The following is a 27,762-nucleotide window of genomic DNA, read 5'->3' on the forward strand; positions in this document are numbered from 1 at the left end:
TTGGGTGCCTGGCCAGCCTGGATGAGGCGATGATGGCTGTTTGCATCTGGTCACACCCCCTTCAGGGTGGGGGTCCCCACTGGGGTGCCTGGCCAGTCTGGGTGAGGGGCTGAGGGCCGTTTTCAGGCTGGCGGGTGACTGAAGCTCCCAACCGCTCCTTTTTTCCTTTTTTTTTAAAAAAATTCTTGGATTTATGGCTGTCACTGGAGCTGAGAGCCTGCTTTAGCTGTGAGACCTCGCTGCTGAAAGCAGGTTTCTGGCTTTGTTTACTTTCTGTATTTGAAACTTTGTTACGACTCCAGCTCTGAGATCCAGGCTGACTGAAAACAGGTTTCTGGGGTTTTGTTTAGCTTCTATATTTGTAACAATATTTCTTAGCAGCTCAGAGCCAAGCAGCGGCAGGCGGGGAACGTTGGAGTCCTCCGTCACTGAAGCAAGGAAGCCTCCTGTTCATGTCAGTAGCCTGGCTGCCGGCCGCCATCTTGGCTGGCAGTTAATTTGCATATCGCCCTGATTAGCCAATGGGAAGGGTAGCGGATGTACAGCAAATTACCATGTTTCTCTTTTATTAGATAGGATTCATGCAGCCTGATATTTTAATTTAAGCTTTCCCCACCATGCTCCCCAAAAAAAACAACTTAGTGAAATATCGTAGTCTCCCCTCTTCCGCAGGGGATGATCCCCAGTAGGTGCCTGAAACTGAAGATAGTACCAAACCCTATATATACTGTGTTTTTTCCTATACATACCTACCTTTTCATGTAAAGGAAGCTTTTTATGGCTTCTCGTTGGCATATTTGAATTACCGGCATCACTACTCTGGTGCTTTGGAGCCATTATTAAGTAAAATAAGGATTATTTGAACACAAGCACTTTGATATCACAATAGTTAATCTGATAGCCCAGATCACTACTAAGTAATGGATAGGTAGCATATACAGCGTGAAAATGCCGGACAAAGGGATGATTAATGTCCTGTGCAGAACAGAGTGGGATAGAGAGATTTCATCACACTGCTCTGAACAGTGCACAATTTAAAACTTATTAATTACTTCTGGATTTTTCCTTCTAATACTTTCAGACTGCAGTTGATTATGGGTAATTGAAACCATGGATAAGGGGGGACTACTGTAATAGTTTTTGAGCTGTCTTATCAAGCATGTTTTAGATAAGTTAAGTCTTGTCAAATTGTGGCCTCTGTAGATAATCAACACTAATAAAAGAGAAAAATGGTAATTGGCGTACGAGCTACCCTTTTCATTGGCTAATCAGGGCTATATGCAAATTAACTGCCAACTAAGATTGGCAGTTAACTGCCAACTAAGATTGGCAGTTAACTGCCAACAAGATGGCAGTTAATTTGCATATGTAGGCACAATGCAGGGAGGCGAAAGGGAAAGCAGGAAGAAGCCCCCTGCCACTGACAGTGATCGGAAACCCAGGGGGGAGCTAAGAGCTGAGGGGCAGGGCAAAGAGAATCAGGTGCCTTTTCTGCCCTGGCCAGTGATAGCAGGAAGTAGGGGTGGAGCCAGCGATGGGAGCTGGGCACGGTCGAAGCTGGCAGTCCCTTGCCTGGGCCTAAAGCGAAGCCCACGATCGTGGGGGCGCTGCAGCTGCGGGTCCCTGCTGCCCGGGCCGGACGCCTAGGCCAGAGGCGTCAGGCCTGGGCAAGGGGCCGATCCTGCGATTGGAGGGTGATGGGGGTCAACGCCTGAGGGCTCCCAGTATGTGAGAGGGGGCAGGCTGGGCTGAGGGACACTCCCCCCCATACACACACACCCAGTGCACGAATTTCGTGCACCAGGCCCCTAGTAAAATTAATAATGTACAAGGAAATACTATGACAGAAAAACCAATAGAATAGATATAAAACCTAGGTTCTTGATTCTAGACATTACTTACAACCTTGGGCAAGTTGTGCAGTCTCTCTCAGCCTTGGTTTTTTGGTCTGCATGTAGAGATATCTGTCCTGCCTATCTACCAGGGTAATTGTTAGGGTCAAACAACACAAAGACTGCTAGAGAACTGTAATTCTACAATGCACTACAATAGCTGAGAAGTCTTATCATTTAGAAAAGCTTTGGTCATTAAATCAGTCTTATAGAAGGCTTCAAATTATTTCTTTACCACCACCACCAGGGTTAAAGCAATGCCTTATATAGGAGTAATTAGAAGGGGATTTAGAAGAACCTAATTGGCTCGTTGGATGGCCATTGAGATGAAGAGATAGCATTCTCATCCCAGGCACTGGAATTAAAAAATAGCAGGGAAGACAGATGCCAGAAGTACTGGCAGGACTTGGAAACCAGTTGGACTTGGGGTTGAGAGGAAGGAAAGAATAGTTGCACCTGAGAGATTGGAAGTCGGTGTGTTTACCATTGAGGCATGCCGTGTTTGAACTGCTGCTGGTACAGCTGGATGGAGATTTCAAAGGCAGTTTGGAATGTGGGCCTGGAGCTCAAAGAGATGTAGAGTTAGAGATTAAACCAGGAACATCCCTATAATGAGGTCATGAAATGAGACAAGATAGGAATGAAGGGTGGAGCTTTGTAGAATGAATGTCTATGTTGAAGGGCCTGCCAGGCAAAAGGTGCCAACAAAGGCTTTTCTGACCTTGTGTTCTCTAGTCTGTGACAGTTCTGTTCTGTAGAATGTGAGACATGAGAGATATATACTTACTGCTCTTATAACTTTACATATTATAAAAGAGTCCTTGACATCTGACTACTGGGTGAGATTTGCTTCTTTGGAAATCTTCCATAGATAAACTAAAAATGAACAAACAAAAAACTGAACAAGAATTTACATTTTGTTAAATAGCCCCTATCCAAGTTGAAGAATGGAATGTTTGTTTTTCAAATTTAATACTGCTGGCAGATACTGCTGTATTCTTACTGAAAGGCTAGTTTATATGAAATAAAGCTATATAATATTTTTGATCTCTGCTAATTTTCTTTTTCCCTCCTTTTTTCCTCTAGATTTTACATTGTGCAATAGGTAAGTATAGAATTATCCCCCTATTGTATACAATGGATTCTGCTTTTTTAAAAAGTCATCAAAGGTTGGTTTGATTCTTATTGAATATTGAAAAAAATTGAAACTTTATTATGTATAAAATTGCTTCAATTGGTATGGGTTTCAGTTTCTAAAATCGTAAGTACTATTTAGATGTTATCACTGAACATTTTATTAAATGTCATAGCTATTTTGCTCTGTTACTTTAAAGAGGCCTCTCCTACCTTCTTGTTACAAGGCTCACAAAGAAAAAGTATCATATTTACAAAAATGTGACTTGGGGTCCTGGTGCTGTAGAAAGCCCTTTCTGTGATCACTTAAACGTTATATTCTCTTTTCTTACCTTTAAAATGGGAGTACTGCATACATTACCTCCCTCCCAGATGAATATTTAATGTATCTGAGAGGGATTGGAAACCAGGAAATGTAAAATGTCATATAAATGTAAGGGATTTCTACTAAAAGCAGATACAATGTGTTTTCTTTTGGGGGGCAGGGAAGAGCCATCAAATTCTGCTCTGGAATGAGGCTTAGTTTATAGTCTGCGGTGCTAAACCCCATTAATTAAATGGAAGTCAATTTTGGAAAGTTGGCAGACCCTGTGTAGTAGGCCTATAGTGGTTGCTATGTTTCCAGACTTGATTCTCAAAGGGAAGATTTGCAGTTGGGCCCATTCAGAAGCACCGAAGGTCTGAAACCTCGAGACCTCTGCATCCAAGCCATTATGATTCACAAATTAAGAGGGCTCTTAATATATTCAGGGTGCCACACTTGGCGCTGAGGACTTCAGAGATGAGGAAACATACAGTTCAGGTGGACACACAACAAACTGTCCGCCATGGCTCTTGCATGGATACCTGGCCCCAGTACTTTTCAGGAAGACAAAGCATCATTATAAAGAGTTGCACCTTGGCTATTTTTCCACTAGGAGGAAAATCTACAGTCAGGGATTTCTCAAGTGATCTGCAGAATTTTATATGTATGTGTCTGTGTTTATTTTGGAGCTGGGTAGGTAGAATTCATAGCTTTCATTTAGATTCTCAGAAGGGTATATGATTGCAGAAGGTTAAGATTCACTGTTTCAGAACCTTTGAGCAATTGATTTGAAAAGGACTTGGGGACTCCTCTATCACAGGGTCCACTGTCCCAGAGAAGATTAGGGGACCTGGCCCAGGACACACAGCCAGTAAAAGGTGGAACCTCGCTTGGACCCAGACCCTTCTGAGCCAGAACCTATCTGACGGATTTGATTTTGTGGTGAATGGGCTTTATAATTTTGAGATGAAAAAAATTGTCCCTTAAATTAGTTAAATGAATTTTAAGCATAAGCTTAAAGATTGGGAGATATATTTGGCCAGAAAGAGTTCTGGAACCACTGCAGGCCTTCTCTAAATTCTGAACCCTGTGCCACCATTCTCCCCAACTCAGCCTTCAGCTGCTCAGAAAGCTCTTAGATGCGTATGTTTTCTCAGCACGTGTACTATTATAGTTAATAGTTCATTGTATTAGTGTTCACATTCCCTTTGTCTTAGAATATATTCTCATATCTCTCTATCAAATTTCTCCCCCTGCAAATAATGTTTCTGACAAGAATTTTTATTCATTCATACGAAGAACATCATTGAATGCCCAGCAGGTGGGTGCCAGACACCATGTTGGGCAGAGGTAAGCAGGCACAGGCTTAGGTTCAGGAAAACTCAGTCAGCCCCTCTGTGGTCCTTTTGCAGAAGGCATTCCACAGACCAGCATCCGTGTCACACTCTGCTCTGATGGTTTGTTCGCAGTAGATGCTTAAAAATTCCTTCCTATTCCTCAAAGACCTTGTTCTGTCAGCAACTCTATCTCCTGTATCATCACCCTTTGTCATCTACCTTTTCCTTCTCAGCTCACCAAATGCTCAGTGTTCCATTATAAAAATAATTTTTAACCTAACCTCTAACCCTACGTTACTCTTTTACAGCTATATAATTCCTCTTCAGAAATTTTACATAGTTTATGGTAGACTTTTTCTACTTCCTCACTCCCAGTTATACTTTAACCATATAGTCAAGCTCTGTCCTCATTGTCTTAATAAAATTGCCCTCTGGTCTAAAATCAGCAGCCGTACCCTAACCGGTTTGGCTCAGTGGATAGAGCATCGGCCTGCAGACTGAAGGGTCCCAGGTTCGATTCCGGTCAAGGGCATGTACCCTGGTTGCGGGCACATCCCCAGTAGGGAGTGTGCAGGAGGCAGCTGATCGATGTTTCTCTCTCATCGATGTTTCTAACTCTCTATCCTTCTCCCTTCCTCTCTGTAAAAATTCAATAAAATATATTTTAAAAAAAGAAAAGAAAAGAAAAGAAAATCAGCAGCCGTTTCTGCTAAATTCCAAGGACACATGGAACTCTCTGGACTTCTGAACTACATTGGGCCCCATTGATGACTCCCTCTGTGAGATCCTGCTCCCTTAGCTTTCATTATAAAGAGCCCTCCTGGCTTTTCTTGTCCTCTATGGTTCTTTTCTTTCTTTGGGGCCTTTCTTGCTCTCCTTGCCCCTAAATTGTAGGTGTTCCCAGGGTCTGACCTAGCTCATTGCTCTCCTGACTGAACACACCCTTTGTAGTGATTAATTCCCGTCTCATGGTATGAGATACTTATGACATCTGCTTCTCTAACTCTAAGCACACCTGACACCTGCACCTCAGACTCCAAACTCATCTGGGTACCTATTCTTGAATGCATACCTCCTTCTCAATGCAAATCAGACTCCCAAACTTGTTCTGCCTCCCATATTGTCAGGGGTACCATCAGTCACCAGCCATTCAGTCACTCTTCCTAGATCTAGTGCTCATCAGTGGTGCCTCTTGACCTCAAGTACCCACACTTCTATAAGCTGGTTATCAAGTCTTGTTGATTCTGTCTCCTAAATCTCAGATTGTCCTGTTTATTTTATCCCTACTCAGGATCTCAGTATATCTCATCTGAAGTCCTGTATGGGCCTCTGAACTTCTAGGCCAGGGGTGGGCAAACTTTTTGACTCGAGGGCCACAATGGGTTCTTAAACTGGACTGGAGGGCCGGAACAAAAGCATGGATGGAGTGTTTGTGTGAACTAATATAAATTCAAAGTAAACATCATTACATAAAAGGGTACGGTCTTTTTATTTTTTTTTAAGTTTTATTCATTTCAAACGGGCCGGATCTGGCCCGCGGGCCGTAGTTTGCCCACGGCTGTTCTAGGCTTATAATATTAACTAGAGGCCTGGTGCACAAAATTCATGCATGGGGGGGGGGGTTGCCCTCAGCCCGGCCTGCACCCTCTCCAATCTGGGACCCCTCGGCAGTTGGACATCCCTCTCACAATCCGGGACTGCTGGCTCCTAACTGCTCGCCTGCCTGCCTGTCCGATTACCCCTGACTGCTTCTGCCTGCCGGCCTGATCACCCACAACTGCCCTCCCCTGCCAGCCTGATCGCCCACAACTGCCCTCCCCTGCCAGCCTGATCGCCCACAACTGCCCTCCCCTGCCACGACCCACCTCCTCTGCTGGGACCAGCCTCTTCCATGATGTGCAGAGCTGCAGGACCCCCAGGCCTCACCGTGTAGCAGCCGCCAGGCCCTGCCTCCGCTGTGCGCACAGCCATCTTGTGACGGCCATCTTGTGACAATGTGAGGGCGTGATGCCATCTAGGCTATTATTAGTATAGATAATAATAAGAGCTACCATTTATTGAACATTTACTGTGTTCCAGTGCTTTACATTCAATGTCTCATTTACTTCCCATTTTACAGTTGACAAGACTGAGACTTAGAAGGTTTTATATCTTGCTAAAGTTCATACAGCTAATATGCTCTATAGCCAGGAGTTACACCCACAGCTCTGTGTCTCCAAGTCCATGCTTCAGACAAACCTTGAGGGGTTTAGTTAAAGGATAATTCTGAGCATGTCACTTTCCTTCTTAAAATACTTCACTGGTTTAAACATCAGGATTTGTTTCTGCCGCCATTCCCCACCCTTGCCTGTGACAATTTCCTGCCTCCTCCTCCATGCTCCAGCAACCCTGACCTTCTTGTGGGTCCTCCCGTTACATGCACTACTTCCTGCTTCTACCTAGAATGAACAGCCCACCCCCTGCAGCTGGCAACTGTTTGCTACTCTTCCACTCCCGCCCCCATAAACTCCCCTACCACCCACTGGCTAGATTAGATATCATTCTCCACTTTTTCTGTAACATCTTACACCTCACTCTTTATTATATTTTCCACAGTGTATTATGGTTTGACACTGTAGTTGTATCTACCAACACCACTAAATTTTTTGAGAATGAGAACTTTCTTAAGGGTTTCTATATCCAAATACCTAACATGGCACCTAATAATAATAATATAGGGTGACTATTATTCATTAATAGGGACTCAGTGAACATTTGATCATACTCAACAAATTCTGGTGAAAATTTCCAGAACTTATTCTAAAATGTTTTCATTTAAAAACATTAGTGAGAATAATAATAGACTGTTTCTAACATTAGCCTAAGGCAGTGATTTTCAAACTTTTTCATCTCAAGGCACACATAAACTAATTACTAAAATTCTGTGGCACACCAACAATATATATATATATATTGCCTATCTGACAAAAAATATAGGTGTAATTTTTATTCATTCACACTGAACAGCTATTGTCATTTTTTTATTTGACAGTCTAAGGCAGCCGTGGGCAAACTACGGCCCGCTGGCCGGATCCGGCCCGTTTGAAATGAATAAAACTAAAAAAAAAAAAGACCGTACCCTTTTATGTAATGATGTTTACTTTGAATTTATATTAGTTCACACAAACACTCCATCCATGCTTTTGTTCCGGCCCTCCGGTCCAGTTTAAGAACCCATTGTGGCCCTTGAGTCAAAAAGTTTGCCCACACCTGGTCTAAGGGAAAAGAGGTCAGTGCCCCTGACTAAATAGTCAGGTATTGCATGTTCCAAAAGTTATTGTAGCACACCAGTGTACTTGCCGTGGCTCACTGGTTGAAAATTGCCAGCCTAAGGTAATGCTTTATATTTTACTCCTACAACTTAAATTTATTTTGGGAATAATGGTTTATTTTCCTGTGGCTTTCTGAAAGTTTTCACTGTAACAACTTGGTCTTTTGGAAACTTGCTATAGAGTCTGGAGATGTTTTTCCTTTAGTTGCTGTTCAGTGAAAAGTCTGGTCTTCAGTCAGACCCAGATTATTTACTAGCTGTGTGACTTCTAGACAGTAATCCGACTTTTGTGTGCCTTCATTTCTTCATGAATAAAGGGGGGATAATAATACTTATCTCGTAGGATGTTGTAAAAATGAAATGGGACAATGCATGAAAAGCAGTACAAAGTGATGTTGAAACAAGGTGATGTTGAAAACTGCCCAATAGAATGGTAGTGTAACTAACTAAAGCAGTGTCATCGTATAGAATGTTAAAAGTTTTATTCTGTCCCTAACGTAATGTTTAATATTTCTATAAATGTAATTTTTACAAATTCTTATTCTTCTTAAATTACCATTACAATGTAATTCAGGGCCACTTATTCTTAGGATGAGTTGCAGTTGCTGCTTGGTCATGGTTGTGACAATGCAATTTGGCAAAAATAGCCTCTAGAAATAGTAACTAAAATTCCATCTGAGAGGAATTTTTGTGAGGAAGTCAAGCCTCTGCCCTTGTGAATAGGTTCCCATGCCTCAACTTCGTCAAAGTAGGTTGATAGTTCTTCATTGATAATGCAAGGGCAAGATTTCTCAAATGCTATGGTTCCATCCTTCAATCTAAGATTTGTAATGCTTTATGCAATAGTTCTCTTTTTGGAAATGGGAATTTTTTTTTTTTTTTTTAGAAACCCACTTTGAGACATGTCTTTCACAAGAATATAAAGAAGAGTTGTGCTTTCTTTATTCATGAGGAACAGTTTGTATTGAAAGAAGTATAATCTATTTTTTCATGTTGTCTTCAAGATTATTGTATTGTGGAAGAACCATGTGGAATAAGAGGTGGTTTTCAGGTAACATTGTTGGGATGCAAATTAGAGGTAGGAGGACTGGAGCTAAAGATATTCTTGGCAAGATGTGACATTGTGCATGTGTTGAACTTTCTTGTTGGAAATTATAGTGTCAATATAAATAACTGGAAGTTCTCTTTTGATTGAAAACTGTAGAACTGCCGAAACCGGTTTGGCTCAGTGGATAGAGCGTCGGCCTGCGGACTGAGGGGTCCCGGGTTCGATTCCGGTCAAGGGCATGTACCTGGGCTGCGGGCACATCCCCAGTGGCAGATGTGCAGGAGGCGGCTGATCAATGTTTCTCTCCCATCGATGTTTCTAACTCTCTATCTCTCTCCCTTCCTCTCTGTAAAAAATCAATAAAATATATTTTTTTTTAAAAAAACTGTAGAACTGTAGAACAGATATCTGAATAGGAACTCAGTCATAGCCAGCTTTAGTCATAGTCATGTCTAAAGTTGAGTATTAGCACTTTGATTTCATCAACAGACAAGGGACAAAGGCCTTTCACTTGGATAGCCTGGATTTGTGGTTTCAAATATTTGCTATCTGTGCCAGCTTGCACTCCTCTCTCAAACTGATGCCACCTTTTATTTAATTATTTTTCGCAGGTACATTTTAAGAAATTCAGTCACCTTAATATTAGTAGGCAGCATGTGCGTCAGGCTGGTTTTCACACAGGTGCTAGCAAATAGTGCCAGGAAGGAAGGAGAGCAGCTGCTGTGAGACAAGCCCCAGAAGACCCATCTCCTACCAGCAATGTTTTCCCTCCCACCAATTCGATTGAACTAAATCCTCTGTAAACTGCAACATCCCCTTCCCCGCACCCCGCTCTGAGAGGGCCAAGCTTTTGTCAGTCATTTGCAGTGTGTTACTGTACAGGAACTGCTGTCACTTACTAAAACCAGACACAGAGCCCTCCATGTTTCAGCAGAAAAGAGCTCGGAAGGGAGGCTTCCCGAGGGAAGGTTAATGCCTCTGGATTTACCCCCTGGAATCCTGCTTTCACCCCTCCCCCAGCCCTCGGGTACCTGAGCACAAAAATATAACTGCTTTCTTTGAACAAAAACTGCTTTCTCAAAAATACAAACAGTATAAAGATAGTCATATTCTCAAAGTATGAGTTCCTGGTCCTGGGAGCTAACTCCCTTTTTGTTGCTGGAAGCTAACCTTGCTGGCTCTCTTCTCTCCTGTTCGTAGCATGCTCAACTCTGGGGATCCCCTTCCTCAAGCCCGCTCACAAATGTGAATAAAAAACATTTCTGATTCAGATTCAGACATTGCTTTCTGCCTGGGGCAGTAAAGGCAGGAGGAAGGGAGATGCCTTTGAGCTGGGAAAGTAGACATAATCTTTCCCAGCAGGCCAGCCTGTCTCCACTGTTGAGGGGCTTCTAAGGCTCACTCCTGAAGAGGCCTGGGTGGTTAGAGACCTGGGTACAAGGTTGCCAAAGTCAACCTTCACCTCCTTGCAATTCCACCCTTGTCATTTGATCAGTAGTACTTTGGTTTTCCAGTCCTGACACCAGAGCTCTGTATCAAGACCATGTGACCATACTCTCCCTAATCATTCAAACCCTTCAGATCAGCCTGGCTCGTCTCCGTCTGCCTTAGAGCTCTTTGTTCACTGTGTTGCTTCCTGATCAAATTGTACCTCCTCCCTTCTAGACAGGGAGAGAAGAGGAAGGATAGTTTTAGCACCTGCATCTTCCCAATACCCAAAGCTTCAGCCCCCATCCTCTGAATACAGCTCGCCTTTTTATAACACCATAATTTTGTATGTATAATTTCCTTTGCATGGAATGCTCAGCTCTGTTAATTGTTTCCTGCTCTGTGTGAATGTGCAGAGATGAAGGGAAGGGATAAATAGGACATGCTCATTACAAGCCCAATGTGCCTAAGCAGGGAAGGTGGGAGACACACTCAGCTCATGCACGTCACGTGGCACCTAGCAAGCACTCAGTAAGCTGTAGCAGCTCTTCCACTGATGATTACTGGACAAAACATAACACCTGAGGGTTTCTGTGCCCACTTAGAGTTCAGAAGGGAAAGCCATGAAGGGAGCCTGGACCAGGGAATTTTACCCTGGGCTTTCCTAGCAGGTTTGAATGGGAACCTGTTATTGAGCTATTTAAAAAGTTTATAAACAAGATAATATCTTGCTGTGCAATCCATCAGGAACCAAGCTAAGGCAAAAACTACTAGTTGTGTGACAAGTCAGACATCCTCTGGGCCTTAGTTGCCCATCCTTTGAGGGTTGGACTAGGTAGTAGGTGGTCTCTAGCATTCCTTTCAGCTGGATGCTCTGAAATTCCATGAAACTGTTAACTATGCTGTCACTTCAGAGACGAATGTCAGTTCAGTAGTAATATAAAAGCAGGATGCTAAGAGATTAAATGAGTATTAGGACACTTGTTTTGAGTACAGTAGTTTTAGTACATTTTTTCCTTGCAATGCATTTTAAAAGCCAAAGCAGAATTGGGATGGGAGATAGAGCACACACATATATCGACACATTTTTTATAGCATACATTTGCCCACTATCATCACTAGATGGCACCCTTGTATTAGTAAGATTTTTTTTATCTTGGAAATTACAGAATTTAAGGAAGAATTCTAATAAAAACAGGCAGTAACGAATAATAGCGAAAACTGAGGAGTAAGTTAACCAGAGAAAAGAGAAATGGATGTTTTCTTATCACTGTCTGATTTCTTAATGATTAATATTTGAGGTAATGAAAACCTGGAACTTTCCACATTGTCCCAAAGGAGATTATCTTATAAATATTTCTTAATTATTGGGTATAAGGTATATTTAAAATTAAAATGAGATTAATTTTTAAATTTCAGTTAACTTTTTTTCCTTTAAATATATTTTATTGATCTTTTACAGAGAGGAAGAACTGGTCAAGGGGACAATTTGCATACTACACTTTTATTATATAGGATATGTTTCCACTGATTTTTTAAAATTTTAATAACAGTTCCTATCTCAGTATGTTCTTTCAGTTAGAAGCTTGCATTTAGGATTCATCCATGTCTTTGAAAGCTTGATAGCTTATTCCTTTTTATTTTGGATATTTCATTGTATGTATGTACCAGTTTACATTTACCCATTGTGAAGGACCTCTTGGTTGCTTCCAATTTGGGATGATTATGAATAAAGATGCTGTAAGTATTTGTGTGCTGGTTTTGTGTGGCCAAAAAAAATATGCATTTTTAAATCAGTTGAGTGTATACCTAGTAGCACAATTGTTGGATTGTATAGTAAGATTATGTTTAGCTTTGTAAAAAACTGCCAAACTGTCTTCCATAATGGCAGTACCACTTCACATTCCCATCAGCAATGAATGAGAGTTCCTTTTGCTTCACTTCTTTGTCCCAATTGATATATTGGAATTTATTCTAACATGTGTAGTAGTGGTATCCTTTGTTTTAATTTTCATTTCTTGAATGACATATGATGTTGCACATACTTTTGTGTTCTTATTTGCCATCTGTATCTTCTTTGGTGAGGTAGCTTCAGACCTTTGGTTCAGGTCTTTTGCCCATTTTTTAATTGGGCTATTTTCTTTAGATTTAATAATTCTTACCATATTTTAGATACAAACCTTCTATGAGATATGTGTTTAGCAAATATTTTTTCCCAGTCTGTGACTTGCCTTTTTATTCTCTTAATAGTATTTTTCACAAAACACAAGTTTTTAATTTTAATAAAGTCCAACTTAATTGATATTATCTTTCATGCATTATACTTTTGGTGTTGTATCTAAAAATTTATTACCCAAAGTCACAAAAATTAAATTTTCTCATGTATTTTTTTTCAGAATTTTATAGTTTAGCATTTTACAGATATGTCTATGATCCATTTTGATTTTTGTTAATTTTTGTGAAAGATGTCCAGGATGTCTGGGTTCATTTTTATTTTTATTTTTTGCATGTGGACATCTAATTGTTCTGCCACCATTTATTGAAAAGACTATCCTATCTCTGTGCATTTGTCATTTATCAGTTGATTGTATTTGTGTCTATTTCTGGGCTCTCTATTTTATTCTGTTGGTCTATATGTCTATTATTTTGCCTGTACCACACTGTCTTGCTTATAGTGTCTTGAAATGTGGTAGTATTAAGTCCTCCAACTTCGTGTGTTTTTTTGTTTTGTTTTGTGCAGGTTTTTATCTTTCCATATAAACTTTAGAACCAGTTCATTAAAATCTGCAAAATAGTTTTCTGGGATTTTGATTGAGATTGTGTTGAATCTATGGGTCAAATTGGGAAGAATTGACATCTGCACAATAGAGTCTTTTAATTCACAAACATGGAATAGCTCTCCATATATTTAGCTCTTTGATTTTTTTCATCACTGTTTTTGCAGCTTTCCACATACAAATCCTGTTTTCTTAGGTTTATACCTAAGTATTTCTTTTTTAAATATTGTTATAATTTTTTTTTAAATTTCAAATTCCAGCTATTCATTGCTACTCTAGGAAGGCAGTTGACTCATATATTGCCTTAGTATCTGCAATCTTGTTTTACTTGTTTATTATTTCCAGGAGTATTTTTGTATATTCTTTGGGATTTTCATTATAGACATTAATATCAGCTCTTAGTTTTATTGATCTTTTCAGTTGTTTAGTCTCTATTTTATTTATTTCTGCTCTGTTCTTTATTATTTCCTTTCTTCTGCTAACTTGGGGTTTAGTTTGATCCTCTCTTTCTAGTTCCATGAAGTATAAAGTATTTATTTGAGGTTTTCTTTCATTATATAAGTGTTATTGCTATAAGCTTCCCCTGAGATCTGTTTATGCTGCATCCCATAAGTTTTGGTATGTTGTGTTTGTTTCTATTTTCATTTGTCTCAATATATTTGTTAATTTCTACTTTGATTTCTAATTTTCCAAGTTTACTCCAGTTACTGGTTTCTAATTTCATGCCAATGTGGTCAGATAAAATACTTGATGTAATTTTACTCTTCTTACATTTTTAACATTTGTTTTGTGGCCAAACATGTAATCTATTCAGGATAACGTTTTGTGTGTGCTTGAAAAGACTGTATATCCTTATGATGTTGGATGGAATGTTCTGTATGTGTATGTTAGATTCATTTGGTCTCTAATGTTTGCTGTTTCTTTATTGATTATCTGTCAGGATGATCAATGCATTGTTGAAAGTGGATATTGAAGTCCCCTACATTTGTATTATTGACTAGTTCTCCCTTCAGCTCTGTTAATATTTGCTTTATATATGTAGGTGCTCTGATGTTGGGGGCATATATATTTACAACTAGAGGCCCAGTGCACGGGAAGTGGGGGATCCCTCAGCCCGGACTGCACCCTCTCACAATCTGGGAGCCCTCGGGGATGTCTGACTGCAGTTTAGGCCCAATCCTGCAGGGACCCCTGGGGGAATCAGTCCTAAACGGGCAGTCGGATATCCCTCTCACAGTCCAGGACTGCTGGCTCCTAACTGCTTGCTTGCCTGCCTGATTGCCCCTAACTGCCTCTGCCTGCCTGCCTGATTGCCCCTAACTGCCTTTGCCTGCCTGCCTGATTGCCCCTAACTGCCTTTGCCTGCCTGCCTGATTGCCCCTAACCACTCACCTGCCTGCCTAATCACCCCTAATCACTCGCCTGCCTGCCTGATCACCCCTAACCACCTCTGCCTCAGCCCCGCTGCCGCAGCTTTGTCCAGAAGGTCATTCCGCTGTCTGGTCTAATTAGCATATTACACTTTTATTATTATAGATTGTTATATCTTCTTGATGAATAGACCCTTTTATCATTATATAATGATTTTCTCTGTGACACTTTTTGACCTAAAGCCTATTTTTTCTGATATAATTTAGCCACCTTTTTTCCCTGTTGGTTACCATTTGCATGGAATATCTTTTTTCTGTCTTTCACTTTTAGTGAGTCTCTTGTAGGCAGCATATAGCGAGACCTTTTTTCTTAAATTCAGCAACTCTATATCTTTTGATTGCAAATTTTAATCCATTTACGTTTTAAGTAATTATTGAGATTATTACCATTGCCATTTTGTTCTTTGCTCTCTGTTTTGTAGTTCCTTTCTTCCTCTCTTACTGTCTTCCTTTGTGATATGATGATTTTTTTTTTATAGAAATCTTTGATTTCTTTTGTATCTTTTGTGTATCTCCTGAACATTTTTTTCTTTGTGGTAACTATGAGGTTTACATAAAACATCTTACACTTATAACAGTCTCTTTTAAGCTGATAACCACTTAACTTTGCATACAAAAACTCTATACTTTGACTTCTTTCCCGACATTTTACTTTATTGATGTCACAGTTTATATGTTTTACATATTTTGTATCATTTAAAAATTTTTGTAGGTACGGTTATTTTTAATACTTTTATCTTTTAACTTTTATACTAGAGTTTAAACTGATTTTTGTACCACCATCACAATACTTCAGTGTTCTGAATTTGATTATATTCTTACCTCTATAGTGAGTTTTATACTTCTATGTTTTCATGTTATTGGTGTCCCTTCATTTCAATGTGAAGTATTCCCTTTAGCATTTCTTTTAAGACATGTCTAGTGGGAATGAATCCCATAGTTTTTATTTACCAAGGAAAATCTTTATTTCACTTAAGGACAGCTTTGCCTGGTATAATATTCTTGTTTGACAGTTTTTCTTTCAACATTTTGAATATTTCATCCTACTACCTCCTGGCCTTCAAGCATTATGCTGAGAAATTTACTGCTAGTTTTATGGGGATTCCCTTGTACATGCTAAGTTGCTTTTGTCTTGCTGTTTTCAGAATTGTCTACGACTTTTGAGAGTTTGATTAGTATATATCTCAGTGAAGATCTCTTTAAATTTAATCTCATTGGGGTTCGTGGATCAGGATTTTCATTCCTTCTCCTGATTAGGGAAGTTTTCTGTCATTATTATTATTTTAAAATATGTTTTTATTGATTTTTAGAGAGAGAGGAAGGGAGAGGAATAGAGAGATAGAAACATTGATGAGAGATTATCAGTCGGCTGCCTCCTACACGCCCCTACTGGGGATCAACCCAGGCAAATGTCCTAGCTGGTAATTTAACTGGGTGACCTCTTGGTTCCTGGGTCAATGCTCAACTGCTAAACCTCACCAGCTGGCATTATTTTTTTAAATAACCTTTCTACCTCTTTTTCTTTCTCTGTTCCTTTGGGATCTCCATGATGTGTGTATTGGTTAACTTGATGGTGTCCCATATGCTTCCTTCATTTATTTTAACTCCTTTTTCATTTTGTTTCTCTGACCATGTAATTTCAGATAACCTGTCTTCAAGCTCTATGATTCTTCTGATTGAGTCTGATGTTGTAATTCTCTATGGAATTTTTGAGTTCAGTCATTGTGTTATCCAGCTCCAGAATTTCTATTTGGTTCTTTATTTTATTTATTTTAATCCTCACATGAGAATATTTTTTCCATTGATTTTTAGAGAGTGGAAGGGAGGAAGGATGAGGCGGGGCGGGGGGCGGGGAAGAAAGAGAAAGAGAAACATTGATGTGAGAGAGACACACCAATCTGTTGCCTCCCGCATACACCTGGACGAGGCCAGGGATCAAGCATGCAACGGAGGTACCTGCCCTTGACTGGAAATTGAACCCATGACCCTTCAGTCCATAAGCTGATGCTGTAATCACTGAGCCAAACTGGCCAGGGCAAGATTAACTGAAATGTTTTGATCCTCTTTTTTTATTTTATTTCTGATAGTACTTTTGTATAGTTGTCAGTTGCTTTCATCTATTTATTGTGTGGATAGAGTTGGAAGTTTGAGTTGGTTTATAGGATTTATATTTTGAGAACACTTATCTGTAAATGTGGTGAAGGATAATCTCTTCATTGGATGGCTTTTTGTTTGAAAAGATCCGTAGAGATAGAAATTGTCCATTGTTTTAGCTCCTGTGTGTTTCACAGAGGTCAAAATTTCCTCCTGTCCCTGTTTTCTTCAAAATGTAGTCACCAAAAGGCACACTTCCCTTTCTTTTTTACCCATTTCTTCCCCAGAAGCAGTGCCTTTTTGAGATTGCCATTCAAATCCCACAGACAGAAGTCTATTCCCTATAGTTAGGATTCTGATTGACAAGGTGTTTCTGTACTTAGGGTAGACTGCCTCTTTCTGGGGTGATTTTAGCTCAGATAAGGCCTTGGTTCCTCTCTTCTTTCATACATGTCTTTTTTCCAAACTTCTCACTTTCCACAAAGGTTTTTAGTGGGAGCTCCAGAGGTAGCCCTGCTGGAATTCGCTGTCTGTTTTTCTGCTTATAGGTGATTTGAGTTTGTAGCCATCTATGTCTTTTAGTTGTGCTGAGGGTGTAGGTTTTGCATGGCCTTATTTGTTAGTGTTGATCTGAATAGATTTTTGGAGGGTGTTCAGTATTCAGTTGTATAGACATATTGTGAGATTTAACCAGTGCTCAGTTTGTTGAATATGTAGGTAGTTTTCAAATGTGCAGGTTATAACTATACCTATCGCTAAATCTTTGTAGAGCTATGAATACATTCTTACAAGTAAGTCAAAGGTAATATCAAAATTTAAGGCATTTACTAATGCATACTTCCCAGTTGCCCTTCAGAGAACCTCCAAACGTTTATTGAGTTTCTACTGGGTGGTAGGCCCTGCACTGACTAAGCAAGCACTAAGAGTACAAATATCAGCAGGCCCAGTTGTGTCCTCTATTGAGAACATGGACATGAAGCACATTGTGACAAAAATTTTGCCCAAAGAGTAAGTTCAAAGTATAGGAACTCAGAAGGAGAAGCAGTAGTGCTTTTGGAACCTTTTTTCAACGTAAACAAACTCACCTCTCTTTTTTCAGAATATTTTCTCAGCTTTCTTACCTTAATGGAAACCTGGCTTTCCCTGAGGACCTCCTTTCCCTTGCTGCCTCTCAAGGTGGGACTATTCATTCTTATACCTACCCAATCTCTCTCCCAGCTCTATTCCTACACCTTAGGCCACCTGCACCTGTCCTTAGATTCTCTCGTGGGCTCTCTTTCTTTGTCCCCCAAATGTTGATGTTCCCTTTAGCCTTCATTTTCTTCCCTTATACAATCTCCCTTTGTGATTTCACCATACCTTTCCTAGAGCTTCAGTATTCCCACATACTCCCTTCTGGGCCACTTCTAACTCCTGAGTTTCCATCCCAGCTTCCCAGTTGGACATCTCCACTTGGTTACTCTGTAAACACCACAAATTCAACATGTACAAAACTTCACTCATCATTTTACCGCAGACATGCTCTTGCTCCTATTCTCTGGAACTCTCTGTAGCATTACCAGTTTCTACTAGTTACCTGAAAACTGGACACATAAACCTTGACTCCCACTTCTTTGCCTTTTCACCATGTTCCCTCTGCTTCTGTCTCTCTCTCCCTTTAGGAAACATTGTTTCTCTACCTCTATATTTTTATCCTGTCTCTTTGCTCCTGTGCTCTACTCTGAAATCTCTATATCTGTCTTTCTCTTCCTTCTTACCTTTTCTTCCTCCCATATATTTTTCCTACCTCTTGATTTTGACTCATTTTTTTCCATCCTCCCCCCCCCCCCCACACACACACACTTCCTTCACTATTTATCCCTCTGCATTTCCTGTTCTCAGATTCTCCTCAGCCCTCCACTGCCCAGGTATGAGTTTTGGTCATGTCCCTGCTCTTCTTCCTTTAGGGAATTTGTGTTTGCATAGACGGCTTGAAGCCAGAGTACCATTTCTAAAGTGTGGGGTAGAGGAGAGGAGAGTGGGAAGAAAGTAACAAATACTCCTAGACTAGAAGCCAGTTCAGTTTCTTCCTTTCCCTTACCTGTATTTGTCTTCTGAGCATACATGGGTCCCCAAAGGACAGCTCTGGGGTGCCTCGACAGCCACAAACAGTTACAACTTGGTGTAGGGAACACCCCCAGAAAAGCCTCAAACCTGATAAAAGGGGCCTGAGTGATCAGAAATAAGGGCTTTAAAGGAATGTCAATCAGAGAGCATCAGTCCTTCGTGTGTTCAGTGGTGGCTCTTTTTCACAGCCTTCTTGAGATTTGGTTCATCTTTACTTTTTATCACAGTTGTAGCCTTGAGAAGCATGACTAATAATTCCAGGAGGCAGTTGAGTTGAATAAAGAGTGTTTTGAACTCCTAAGTTGTTCAGTTAATGACAGCTGCTCAGAAAGGAATCAAGGATCTATAAATAATAGCAGATTAGTACCTTGAATAGACTGTCAGGAGTTAAATAGACAGCTTGTTCTTAAAGATAGATTTTAGAGCTGAAGTATATTGTTTCTTTATTGACCCATAAGAAAAGAAAAACCAAAGGGTATGTGACAATTTAAGGCAGGAATAATTTTGTACATATATATGTCTAATATATGTTTAATTTTTTATAAAGTATGTAGGGTAGAATCTTAAACTATAATTAGCTCACTTTATTATGTTTTTTGAAGGGCCATAAAGGGTATATTGTTAGCCCTTCTGCCGTGATAAAACTGGTTATTACTTCCAGAGAATAAATAGACACTCAAAATATTAATTACACAATTTATAGCTTTCCTAAATATAATTATATGTTAAAAATATGGTTCTGGGGAAAGATTCTATGATAATCTATTGATACATTAAAAATTACCCCAGCCTGGCCATTGTGGCTCAGTGGTTGAGCATTGACCCATGAACCAGGAGGTAACGGTTCAATTCCTGGTTAGGGCACAATCTCAGGTTGTGGCTTGATTCCCAATGGGAGCTGTGCAGGAAGCAGCTGATCAGTGATTCCCTCTCATCATTGATGTTTCTGTCTCTCTCTCCCTCTTCCTCTCTGAAATCAATAAAAATATATTTTAAAAATAAAAAAGGCAAGCAACTATTATGATAGTTAAATACCTTAGTAAATACTGCGTTTATATCTGATAGATCTTGACCTGGCATTGATTGTTACATTCTTAGCTCAAAAAAAATAATGTTTTAAAAAGATATTCATGAGTACCACATGTCAAACTTACAAAAGAAAGCAGATAGAAGATTTTTGTGTGTTTGGTTTTGGACATAATATACTAGTGATTTTTTTTAAAATTTTTTTTAGAAATATGAACTGTTTCATAGGTAATTCAAAAAATTGTGAACCAAAGGAATTGTTACAACAAATTTCCACCATATTCTTTCTTCATTTATGCCATTAGTCTCTGTGGCTGCAAAGGATAATTGAAATAGCTTCTTTTAAAAAGTGTTGCCTAGCCTGGCTGGTGTGGCTCAGCAGTTGAGCATCAACCCAGGAACCAAGAGGTCACAGGTTCGATTCCTGGTCAGGGCACATGCCCCGGGTTTGGGGCTCGATCCCCCATCCTCAGTGGGGAGTGTGCAGGAGGCAATTGATCAGTGATTCTCTCTCATCATTTATGTTTCTATTTCTCCCTCTCCCTTCCTCTCTCTCTAAAAATCAATAAAAACATTAAAAAAAATAAAATGTGTTACTTAGTTCTGCATTCTGATATACTTTGCTCCTCTTAAGTCTCCCAAATTCCCTTCACATTTTGGGTTCATTATCTCAACTGTAAAAGAAAGAGTGTGTAAGTAGGATTACATTGTACATGTCAGGATTCTGACTACTGTGCATTAATCAAATAGGGGTTTCCCTTTTCCCATATAAGAAGTCTGTCTTTCTGCCCTACCATCACTAGTGTGTGACTTCTGTCTTGTTGCATGTGACCCCATAGTTACAAGATGGCTATGATGAGTTGTGTGGTATCATGTCACATTCCAGGTGGAAAGTGGCTGCACAGCAGGGCTTTCTATAAATTCTCACTTTGTTTTTTTCATGATCAGAACTGTGCCACATTGCTTCCTCCAATTCTAAGGGATTCCAAAGAAGCTAGTGTTTTATTGGGGTGTACCATACCCCAAATAAGATGTGTTCTGTTAGCAAGGAATCCAAGAGAGAGAATGGCCCTGGCTGGTGTGGCTTAGTGGGTTAGAGTGTCGTCTGGTGCACCGAAGGGTTTCTGTTTGATTTCCAGTCAGGGCACGTACCCAGGCTGTGGGTTCGGCCTGGCCCGTGGCGGATGGAGGTGGGGGCAGGGGGGGATGCAGGAGGCGGCCAATTGATGTTTCTCTTTTACATCAGTGTTTCTCTCTCTCTTCCATCCTCTCTAAAATCAATATGTAAAAAAAAGAGAGAGAGAGAATGCTCAGTGAATAAACAAATAGTATTGGCTGCACAAAAGATTTGAATGATTGCTGAAGTCTCAGCCTATTGAGCAATCCATGAGTACATCCACTTGGAATAAGTTTATCGGCAGTTTCTAGAAAATTCTTGAAAAACCTTAAAAGTGTGGTTTTGAACTCTATATCCAGTATTTTGCTTTCCTCCATTTCTGTCATTTGTGTCCTGTTTCTTTGTCTCCGCATTTTTTATGCTTCCCTGTGTTGATAAAGTGGTTTTCTGTGCTAAGTGTCCACTAGGGCCCAGTGGTTCAGCCTCCCCAATTACCTGAGGTGGACACTCCTGGTGCACCCCCTTGTGGGCTTTCTTGTTATAGTTAAGCCTTGATTGTTGTAGGTATCACTGGGAGGAATTGACCTCCAGGCCAATTGGCTGTGAGAATCAGCTGTATCTGTAGTGGGAGAACTTCTGTGCTGGAGACACCCCTCCGGGGCAAAACTTGCTTCAATGGGGCTTTGGTGCTCACTGAGTCTGCCCCCTAAGTGTGTCCTTTATGGTTCCATGGAGCTGCAAACTGGATGGTCCCACTCTGACCTCTGGGTACATTGGCTCCTGGATCTCTAGGGAGGTGCTAATCTAGCCTCTGCCTTAGGCTATCCAGCAAAAGCCTCCCTGGAGGGCTTGGGTGGGGATTGACCCATGGGATCAACAGGGCAGGGCTAGCAGTTATGGCTGCTCTCAGAGGCTCTGCTTCTCTATGTCCCGGTAATCGCTGCAAGCCCCTCCGAGAGAAAGCTGCCCTCGAGTTCTGACCGATGCCAGACAGTCCTGCTTCTCCCCTATGAGTCTGGGTCCCCAGAGACTCGCATGGAACTGAAGCTCAGAGCCTGAGACTCCCTTCCTATTGAAAACGACAACCGTGCCCTCAGCCGCCAGCCCGCTCCGTGTGCGCCTCTGTACCTTAGTATTTTACTTCCACACTGCGCCTCCTCTGAGTCTCGGTATGCTTTTCTCTTTCCTTCTAGTTGTAGAATTTCCACTCAGCCAGCCTTCCTGTGGTTCTGGATGATGTCCATTCTGTCTTTTAGTTGTATTTTTGAAGTGGTTGTTCGAGGCAGCAAACTCCGGTGTTTACCTATGCCGCCATCTTGGTTTCCTAGATATACATTTCTATGCATACAAAGTACTTGTATTTTAGGATAATGTATTTTAGGATTTAGGTAATAGATTTTGGAATTATTTGTGAGCATAATTCAGTGTGAATACGTATATGAACTGAGATATCACTTGACATAAAAATTTGGGAAATTTTGGATAAATAACTATTTCAGTCTTCAAAAGGTAAATAAAGGTTACTGTTTAATGGTCATTATTCATAGCTGAAAATTTTAAAGTGTTTCTGGAAAAGTTTGGCATTAATAAATTCTTACTGATTTGGATTTATCTTGTAATAAGAATAAAGCTTTTGCTCTGAGCCTAGGAATTCCTTATCCCTCCTTGAGGCCATTTATTTATTTTGGGGGCTCACAATTGAAATATCAGAATAATAGCAGATGATTGATATGAAAATAGAAATTTTTTTACAATGACCATTTAAAATTCTGTGTAGGTTTGGGTCTTTTTGTACCTGAGCATTCACTTGCCTATCATTTTTAAGCTGCAGATATATTCCACCTCTCTAGTTAAATTTAGCTGAGGAATTGTTAGGTACAGGTTATAATTGCTCTTTCTCTTTTCTTCACTTTCCCAGCCTCTGCAATACTTTGACAAGCTTCACTCCTTCTGCAAGCAGTGTTTTCAGTGTGTGTCTTTTATCGCTGTCAACAGGCTCTTTCCATGTTCTGCTGGCCTCCTACTCAGTGAATGCCACCACTGCCTCTACCCCTGCATTAGTGCAGGGATGGGAAAATAGAGCTGGGCAGTCATTGCATTTTTAACACCTATTATATGAGCAGCCCTCGATAGACCTTTCTTTTATCCTTCTTAGATCTCTTACCTACAGTAAGAGTCAAGTTGCCCTCAAATGGTTCTTGGTGCCTTGATTACTGGCTCAAGGATTAAGTAGGTAGGCATTTCTACAAGTTTGGGTAACAGAAAAAGTGAAAAATACTGTTTTTCATTTAAATGCCACTTTAACATTATTTATTGGACAAATAACATTATGAATATAACAACGGAATTCATTTAATGAAAAGGAAAAAATGCCCTTAAATTTTGCAATTCTAGTCAACAGTTTTGTTTTTCTGTGTTTCTTTTCAGGCCTGCATATACAGTTTTTACTTTGCATATACAGTCTTTACTTTGTTATAATCAGAGTGGTTACCGGGAATTGAACCGTGACCTCCAGGTTCATGGGTCGACACTCAACCACTGAGCCACGCTTGCTATGCAGGGTCTTGATTTTTTTAAAGACAAAAATAATTGTGTTCTTAGGTACTTTGAATGTTAACCTTTGACATTGGTTTTATATATTTTAATTCTGTTCTAGTTACATATTGACCAATAATTAACCTTCTTTGAGAGTTACCACCAGATTTTAATCATAAATATTAATCTGTTTTATTCAGCTAGATCTATGTAACCTTGGCAAGTCACTTTACCTCTCCGGGCCTCACTTTCCTCATCTATCAGGTACTGGGTTGAACTTGAACTATTAGATCCTTTCTAGCTCTGACAGCTAAGATTTTCTTAGCTAAAGATCATCATATTTAAGTAACCCTTGTGGTTCCTTGCTATTTTAGATTAGACTCTTTCTCATGGAAACCTTTAACAACCTTCTAGTAAAGTTAAACTTCATCTTCTTCAGTTTTCCTTACCTATCCACGTGGTTTGATAGAGCTTTGAGAAAGAATATGGTTTGGTAAAAGTATACTTTTTGGTTTGCTTAAGTGAAATCCTGTGATTGTTGTTTTTTTTCAAGTCATAAGGGAATGACTATTCTCTTGTCATTACATCTTGTATTATTTCAAGTGACCATTGGACTGGGTTCAGCCTTCTGAAAAAGCTTTACATATAAGAATGTTCAGAAGCATATTGAGACAAAATTTAATAAAGTTTTAAAGTAGAAATACTAGTAAAATGTTTTGTTTTTTTTGTTCAATATTCAGGGTACTTAGGGATTGTTAACGTAAGTTAGCAAAATGTGGCTATAAATATGAGCTCAACTATCAGTTTTATTTGGCCCACTGTTTTACTAAATTCTTTTTTTTTTTTCTTTTTAAGAAAAACTTACGATGTAGTCTTGCTGGTGAAATATATATTGAACCATCATTTCAAGGCTGCTATAAGCAGTCTGGTCTAACGCCTGGAGTTCTATGAACAATAAAAATAATTGGTTGGCAAATTAGCTATTGGAATGCTAACTACAATATGCAGGTTTGAGTGAGTTTCCATGACTATGTGTCATCTTTAGAGAATAGTTTCTAATATATTTTTTTTTTTTCCAAAATGTGACAACTGCCCTAACTGGTTTGGTTCAGTGGATAGAGCATCGGCCTGCAGACTCAAGGGTCCCAGGTTCAATTCCGGTCAAGGGCATGTACCTTGGTTGCGGGCACATCCCCAGTAGGTGGTGTGCAGGAGGCAGCTGATCGATGTTTCTCTCTTATCGATGTTTCTGGCTCTCTATTCCTCTCCCTTCCTCGCTGTAAAAAATCAATAAAATATATTTTAAAAAAAACAAAACAAAAACAAAATGTGACAACCTTTTATGTTATCTTCAGAACGGTTGGAAATTCATCATTTCTCTCATGCCTGTGTTTTGCTCTCATTCAGAGATTAGACTTTCAGTAACTTTATTTTTAAAGAGTGGAGGCCCCAAAAGTAAACAAATTAAAAGCCTCTGAATATTTGATAAAGCCCGCAAAAAACTCATTTCATTCAGAGGCCTATGGGCCTCCATTGAAATCAATTTATTGTTACTTTTTACATGTAAGAACTTTAAGTGGAAGAAGGGTAAGCTGACAGCTGGCCATCTGAAACAGAGAGGAAACAATAAAACAACTATAATAACAAAACCCCCAGAAAACTGTATTAAGGACATCCAGTAAACTAGGAACTACTACTATAGTCAGAGTCATTTAATATATAGAGCACCTGGTTCTATTTCTTCCATGTATACTGAGTTATACAACTGAATTGTTTTCTCTCCGTATATTGGTTGTAAAGGAGCTCAGAGCCAAGTTTGTAGTCTGCCACAAACAAGTACACAGGCCTTCTCTCATCTATTTAGGTATTAATTTCTCCCATGGCTTTAAGATATTTTTCTACCTTTATTTTCCCTATGCCCAACTTCCTATTTTATATTTTTAATATGTATCTTACTGTGTTTTCAGCTTTTCTCAAGTTTTCCTAATGTCTAAGAGGAGTATAGTTCTACACCCAGGGGTTTGAGAGTAAAAGCGAGATAGCCTGCCATAAATTTGAAGTCTCCCCCTTTTTTTGTTTAAGTGTAAAAATGGATTTCTCCAAAAAAATTTTTTTCAGGGAAACATCAATGAACATGCCATATACATATATATATCCATCCTTTGGCTTTATCTCCTAAAGTATCCATTTCAATTTAGTAAACAGTAAGCATGATTGCACTTAGTAACACTATCTTTTTAGCACAAAGAAAATGCAATGCCCTCTTACAATTTAGTACATCTTTTAGAAATGCCAACCTCAAATAAATGCAGAGCTTATCAGATAAATGCCATCATTTTGCTATTGCTCTCAGTATAGGACATACATTTCTCTTGTCAGGATGCAGTAAAGTAAGTGTGGTTATGTAAAATGTATTAAAAGTTATTTTCTTGGTGGGGGAGGTGTCAGGTGTTGGCAACCCCAAGAGGTATGGCCAGTTTCCTGTGTTTGGAAAAAAAGAAAAGAGAATTGCCCTCTGTCCATCCTTTAAAAACAAAAACAAAAAACAGTAATCTTTTCTCTTGAATCCCATCCGTGGTCCCACCCTTCTCTTCATTTTGGCCAGAAATACTTTCTGCATCCCTACGTTTAAGCTTGTACGCTATGAGAAAATATTTAAGAAAATTTCTGTTTAAAATTACAATTAGTTTAGTTTCAGAATTTTATTTTTGCTAATGCCAAATAGTTAATGTCTTCTTAAGAATAATGATTTTATTAATTTTGAAGTTATAATTCATGCTTTTATAAGGAATTCAAGCAGCGTGCAAAAGTAAACAGTAGCGTTTTAAAATGGCTCCAAATTCTACTAGTAGAACTAATTTTCATTAGTGTTAGATAAATATCTTTCCAGAGAGCATTCACTTCACATATATATTAATATAAGGAAGAAAACGTAGATAGATAGGAGAATCAAGATCTATTGCTCATATTATACATGCTATTTTTCATTAAAATCATTGAGTTAATAAAAAATAAATAATTTATAAAACTTTTTTTTTAACCATGAGATACATATTATATACTAAAACGTCCCTGAAATTTAATGAAATGATTATGAAAAATTTAGGTTAGAATTATGTTTAGCTATATTTTAGTTTTAGGCAGTATCTCTTAATTCTATTAAGAAAATTAGTATTGTCACTTCTTCTTATATCTCTTCCTCAACTCCTTTTTTTTTTTAATCCCCCCAACCTGAGCACATGTTTATTGATTTTTTAGAGAGAGAACGGGAGAGAGAAACATTAATATAAAAGAGAAACATACATGCCCTCTCATACATTCCCCGACGGGATCAAACCCTCAAACTAGGTATATGCTCCAAGGGGGAATCAAACCTGCAACCTTTTTGATGTACGGGACAATGCTCCAAACAACGGACCCACACCACCCAGGGCTCTGACTCACCATTTTAAAAAACATGCTACTTATTATTGTGGCTTATAAGCACTTACACTATGTGCTATAACCATAATTACTGTACTTGTTGGTAATTGTTAAGTTTTATCAATATATTTGAATGGATTCATTGCCTACTATGGGCCCTTTTATCATGACTTCTCCATTCCTGAATTCTTTATTTTGAGTTATCTCTTGTTTGACTAAATTTCTGACAGCATGTGTCTCTCAAGAAGGTCAGTCACATTGGCATTATGTGGCAAACCCTTTCATTATTTAGTGATGTTTACCTTTTGCCATTACATTAGAATGCTGTCTTGGCTGGGTATAATATTCTTGAACATACTTTCTTTCCCTTCGACCTTTGTAGTGTTGCTTCATTGTCTTCTGACATTGGATGTTGCTGTGGAGAAGTCTGAAGCCAGGCTGATTTTCTTACCACTTTGTAGGTAACTTGTTTTTTTTGTCTGGATCCATGAAATATTTTTGTAACCAAGAAATTTCTCGGTTTTACACATTCACTATCACTTGTCATTTTCTGGAACACGGTGTATTTTTTCAGTGCAAATTGAGTTTTTTTCATTTCTTGGATTATATCCTTGAATACATTTACTTTTCCATGTATTAGGTTCTCTACTTTAGGGATAACAATTATCACTGTGTTGGACTGTCTTTATTTTCCATAATTACTATCTTCTTTCCAGTTGCTTTAAAATTTGACTCCATATATATATATATATATATATTTTACTTTCCCCTAGATGCAATGCATGCTTTTTTTTTTTTCTT

General features: G+C 39.2%; 1 protein-coding gene across 1 annotated transcript in view; it reads left to right on the plus strand.

Moving 5' to 3' along the window:
• The window catches only part of HACD2 (3-hydroxyacyl-CoA dehydratase 2), an 85,815-nt gene that overhangs the window by 18,978 nt on the left and 39,075 nt on the right, over positions 1–27,762 (plus strand). Inside the window, exon 3 of the mRNA XM_059687641.1 lies at positions 2,979–2,997. Within this exon, the coding sequence (XP_059543624.1) occupies positions 2,979–2,997 (19 nt within the window). The remainder of the gene's footprint in view (positions 1–2,978; positions 2,998–27,762) is intronic.

The sequence above is a fragment of the Myotis daubentonii genome, chromosome 3, assembly GCF_963259705.1.
Source record: "Myotis daubentonii chromosome 3, mMyoDau2.1, whole genome shotgun sequence".
Classification (NCBI taxonomy): Eukaryota; Metazoa; Chordata; class Mammalia; order Chiroptera; family Vespertilionidae; genus Myotis; species Myotis daubentonii.